This window comes from Opisthorchis viverrini (assembly GCF_000715545.1).
Source record: "Opisthorchis viverrini unplaced genomic scaffold opera_v5_546, whole genome shotgun sequence".
NCBI classification, from domain to species: domain Eukaryota; kingdom Metazoa; phylum Platyhelminthes; class Trematoda; order Opisthorchiida; family Opisthorchiidae; genus Opisthorchis; species Opisthorchis viverrini.
Window position 1 is genome coordinate 84795 of NW_008752206.1, and position 5046 is coordinate 89840.

Consider the following 5046-nt stretch of genomic DNA (forward strand, 5'->3'; position numbering starts at 1 on the left):
GGACTCATTTCTTGAAGGTCATTGGGAAGCTTCATCTATGAAGACAATCCGAACTCATTTCTGGAGTTCGAGAGGGAGAAATGTTGGATTTTGCTTTCAACGGAATCGTCCAGAATCGGCTTCGGGTTGAATACTGATCATTATAATATCCCATTTTTCCTTCTAAGCTTTCATGATCACCCGTCGACTGGTGAGTTAGCAGTTCAGAGAGCCCCTATGGGGACCGGACTTGTGTCTTCTGGTAGGAACTGCCTGTAACTGATTAATCCCACTACTTCTCCCAAGGAACTCGAGGTTAGCTTGTGCGAAATCAATAAGCTTTCGAATGAACGAAATCGATGGACGCGACAAATGGATGAGCTACGAAACAACCAAGATGAATTGCAGCACCAACTCGACGCCAGCATACAACGCCACGAAAAACAATTGAAACAGTTGGAAAGGGTGAGTTTTTGAATTACCTAACGAATCGTGAACCCGATGGATTATCTCTTGATATTAGATACCAAGAGATGCTGGTCAGTAGTTTAGCACACTCTGAAGTACACTTATCCAAGTGGAACATAAGTTTTACGGAAAATCGGGGACTGCGCCTACCTGATGAGCCGCAAGAAAGGCGAAACTGGTCGCGAGCTGTCTAAAACTTCTCAGCCACCATATATGTAGTCCAGGTTATGTAGCTAATACTGCTGTGCCAATAGTGAAGTATTTGAAACGCTAACGAAATTCCATGATAAGATAGGATTCTGGTTGCAACAGCCGTCGATCGTGAATTTGGAGGAAGAGAAACTGATCGGGACTGTTTTAGGAATTTTGAAATCATTCAGGCAACATGGTTTGTTGATAATCCATCGAAGTTATATAAGTTAGTCATCCGTACCGGGAAGTGTCTGCGTTCTTTTCGGTTAACAAACATCCATTGTTAGATCAAATCGAAAGAAAACAAAGGAACCAGTAGAAATCCTATGTTTTTCATTGGACTTCCTCTGTACAGATTAGCTTTGTGGGTAACAAAATTATTGGACCATTCTTGGAATCAAAAATGTTATGGTGTGCTTTTCGGACAGATGTGTCACTGAAGAATTGTTTTTGCGTGTATGTCCTTGATCAGTTATAATAGTGAAATTACTTGCAGATTTACTTCTCTACGGAAACACTGTAGAGGTGCGCGGTACCGGTAGTCCAGAAGGTCTAACCCGTGTGAGCCCCACGGTGCAATAGCTGGGCATCTGTGGCCTTTCAAGTAAAATACTTGCAGGTAGAATCGAACGAGTTTTGTAAAAACAGGACTTGTCTCGTTTTTCGAAACGCGGGATATATACCACCCTATTCAGAATAACCAGAGATTAAGTCAAGAGATATTTGAAACTCATTGTCAAATGATTGAAACCACGATACACACCCAAAGTAAGACAGTGGTATTCATAGGAACTGATCCGAGTTCGGTAATCATGGGTACCATCTTGGGCTTCTCCTTTTATATTTTTACCGCGCCAATTCTTCCAGCTTTCTGTCGGATGGACATCAAGTTGTTCGGTAAATGTTCCTCGAAATTATGCGTTTTTGAATAAAATCCTACGGATTCCCGCCAGATTTGCTGACCAGATCAACCTTCACTATATTCGTTAGCAGTGTTGAACACCGGGACACTTAACAAACGAGGGAACACCTATACACGACTGTCTTGTGTCACTTCCAACACCAGTCTATCAAATTTTCGTGGCAGTTGTGTTAGGCCGGTCAGTACTCTGTTCTCAATGGGTTCAACCCGAACCAAAATAATGTAAAATTGAACTGAACTGAATTAAACTAAAGAAAAGACAACAGTGCCTGCTGTACGAGCTGAACAACTGAACTGGATTGAACTTCACTGAAATGTAGTCTGACAACTTCATTCAGCTGCTGTCAATCTTGGTACAGTCAGATGCTTACCCCATAACACTTCGGGTTGTTTTAAGTTCCGATTTATCTACAACGCTTTACGCCTTCCATCTGTCGCTTATGACGGAAAATATCTTACAAGATGTTGAACTAATTAACATCAAGTTGCAGCACAGTTCTCCAATTTCAGGAAAAGAACGATGGTGCTACTGATGTGAGTACCACATTTGCCCCGGAGGTTCATTTTTTTGACGTGTAACTAAGAGTAAGTCTCGCCTTAGGTGACGCCGTGAGTAAATGCATTGGCCAGCAATTTATGCATATTTTTGCACACCCATGTTTCCACGCATCACGGATGCAACTTGCCTGCTGCATTGTGAAGCAGTGCGTCCGGAATTGATCGAATACTGCCTTGAAACACATGAGCTCATTCTTCTTGGACAAGCCCTTTAGCGTTGGCATATGTTGGGTTGTCACATCCATGACGATGTCATGGTACATTTCCTTGACGATGTGGCCAAGCTGAAAGAAGCGAGAAGAATAGTTGTAGAGGTTTTAGATAGACTATAAAAGATTTGTCACACATTAAAACGAATCACGTTGGATTTTTGGGAGGCTTCAAGAAACGGCGGACAAAACATTAGGCTGATGAAGTTTACCTGCTCCCGTGCATCCCCAATACCGATTCCCCAACACACAAATAGACTGTTAGCTAAAACGATCTTTTATCATGCATTCAGTTCCTCTATTGAGATCCACTTGATAATAAAAGGAAACTCCAAACTTGAAGTGCACGGCGCAGCTTTCGCCAAGTGGTTTCCTGTTCCTCATCGTTTGTTGCCTCCATCAAGCGTCGAGACTTTGAAAGCAAATGCGCCTTGCAAGAGGACTTTCTATCTACAGCATTCGGCTGGAATCAAGAAAATAATTGAGCAACACTTGTTGTTAACATGAACTCTTTCAATGCCGCTTGAAAAAAATGACTTTCTAGACTACTCACTATTAAGAGGAAACTACATAAAAGCACTCGGTAGCCAGGTTAACGCAAATTACTTACGAAATTCATGCTCCTGTAAATCAGTGTGCAGTAAGTAGAACATCACCAAACTTTTCATCGAGTTGGATGAATATCTGAAACGGGGCCTTAACTCTCATGTGCAGTTTATGCCAAACTCGATGAAACAATAATCCTGTTGTAGAATTAGGTTGCACCTTGAGTTTAGCAGGTGATAATTTCGGTGCTCTTTTCATGGGCAGTGGGAAACACGATGTTCCCTCGGAGGGCGTAACACGAAATCACTGCACATACACAAATAAACAATCAATATAATCAATCAATCAATCAATCAATCAATCAATCAATCAATCAATCAATCAATCAATCAATCAATCAATCAATCAATCAATCAATCAATCAATCAATCAATCAATCAATCAATCAATCAATCAATCAATCAATCAATCAATCAATCAATCAATCAATCAATCAATCAATCAATCAATCAATCAATCAATCAATCAATCAATCAATCAATCAATCAATCAATCAATCAATCAATCAATCAATCAATCAATCAATCAATCAATCAATCAATCAATCAATCAATCAATCAATCAATCAATCAATCATTCAATCTATCTATCTATCTATCTATCTATCTATCTATCTATCTATCTATCTATCTACCTATCTGTCTATCTATCTGTCTATCTATCTGTCTATCTAATCTATACAACAATCTGTGTCGATATCGACCCGGATTTTGCTAAGCGTTTCTAACTCAGAAGTGATTGTGTAAAATCGTTTTGTAAGCAGTCCAACGTATTGCAGTCTCATTGCAAGGTGGAGTGGTTACAGGGTTCCTTAAACATTCAGTGGCGTAAGAAATAACTGTTCCAAAAGAAATTTCAAAATATCGAATATTGCACTGAATACATACTGCTGTCGCCACATCGTTCCGGTGCGTCAGCAGATCATAATGACCTTGGAATTTTCCAACTGGGAGTCTTCCCATCGCCTGAAATAAACAATAAACAGACACCTATCAGTTCATTATCAACCAAGATAACGTCTTGTTCCATATAAGGAAGAAGCGGCTTACCACGCGACCCTAATTTTAAACCTCAGTACTCACGTGTTAGTGTTGAAAAATCCGGTTGATCAATAAACGTAGGTTCCGAAACCGTCTCACAAAAATCAGTATATAGCACTAGTATTATCACTTAAGTTTGTTCGCTCAGGTCCAAGGCACTCATCGTTCAATCACGGATAACCGCATACGTGGCCACATATTGACCAGTGTCAACTTTTCAGATTGAAGTTCCCGTCATCGTGTAAATCTCCTCCTTTGAGTTACCTGTAAACGATTCATAAAATTTCGCCTTTTTTACCGTATCACAGAAAGTTATGAATCATAAGGTACCCAAAGCCACTGCTGGGTAATCAGTGACACTGGCTAGGCTCGGATATCCAGATGCCTGGACTGGCAACCTTGATGGACTTCGTCTACGGAATCTGAAGTTCCTATTGAAGTATTTTCAACATTGACCGTCACCTATCTCAGGTTACAAAATACAAAAATCATCTCGATAAATACACTCATTGTCATAACAGTTTGACTTTACACAAGAGACTCAAATGAATCTCTGCGTGGCATTTCGTGACTCACGATTTCACCGTACTTCATCACGTGAGTTGAAGCTGCACTCTTTTTCACCTCCTCGTATTGTTCCTCCAGTGTACGCGTTTTTAGGTCATTCTGCGTGCGCGTGAGAGATATTGGCAAATTGGAGTTATGTGAAGCAGGCAGATCAGCTTACGTAATTTCAAGGCGAATCGGTAGTAGGCAAAATGTTGAAACTATCACTAGAGTTAAGACAACCGGGGGATACAACGACTGATAGTGCTGGTAAAATAGTGAGCTCTCCGCTGTTCCTGGACATATACAACATATCTTAAGGAATTGATTCTCTATGAACATAATCACCATCACAATCATCATCATCATCACCATCACCAACGTCATCATGATCGCCAAAATCATCAGCATCGAGAGCAAAAACTGTGGAAACTACTGATGATTCGCTGACGTACAAGCATTCCAAATTATTTGTAGTGGAAAAAGACAGGATAATTGAACATCATCATCAACATCAACGTCATCA

General features: G+C 40.4%; 1 protein-coding gene across 1 annotated transcript in view; it reads right to left on the reverse strand.

Annotated features, from left to right (window-relative positions):
* Positions 1–5046, reverse strand: part of T265_11663 (hypothetical protein) — a gene marked incomplete at both ends in the record, with an annotated part of 29958 nt that overhangs the window by 956 nt on the left and 23956 nt on the right. The window contains 4 exons of the mRNA XM_009178376.1: positions 2216–2403; positions 2666–2791; positions 3822–3899; positions 4551–4696. Of these exons, the coding sequence (XP_009176640.1) occupies positions 2216–2403; positions 2666–2791; positions 3822–3899; positions 4551–4696 (538 nt within the window). The remainder of the gene's footprint in view (positions 1–2215; positions 2404–2665; positions 2792–3821; positions 3900–4550; positions 4697–5046) is intronic.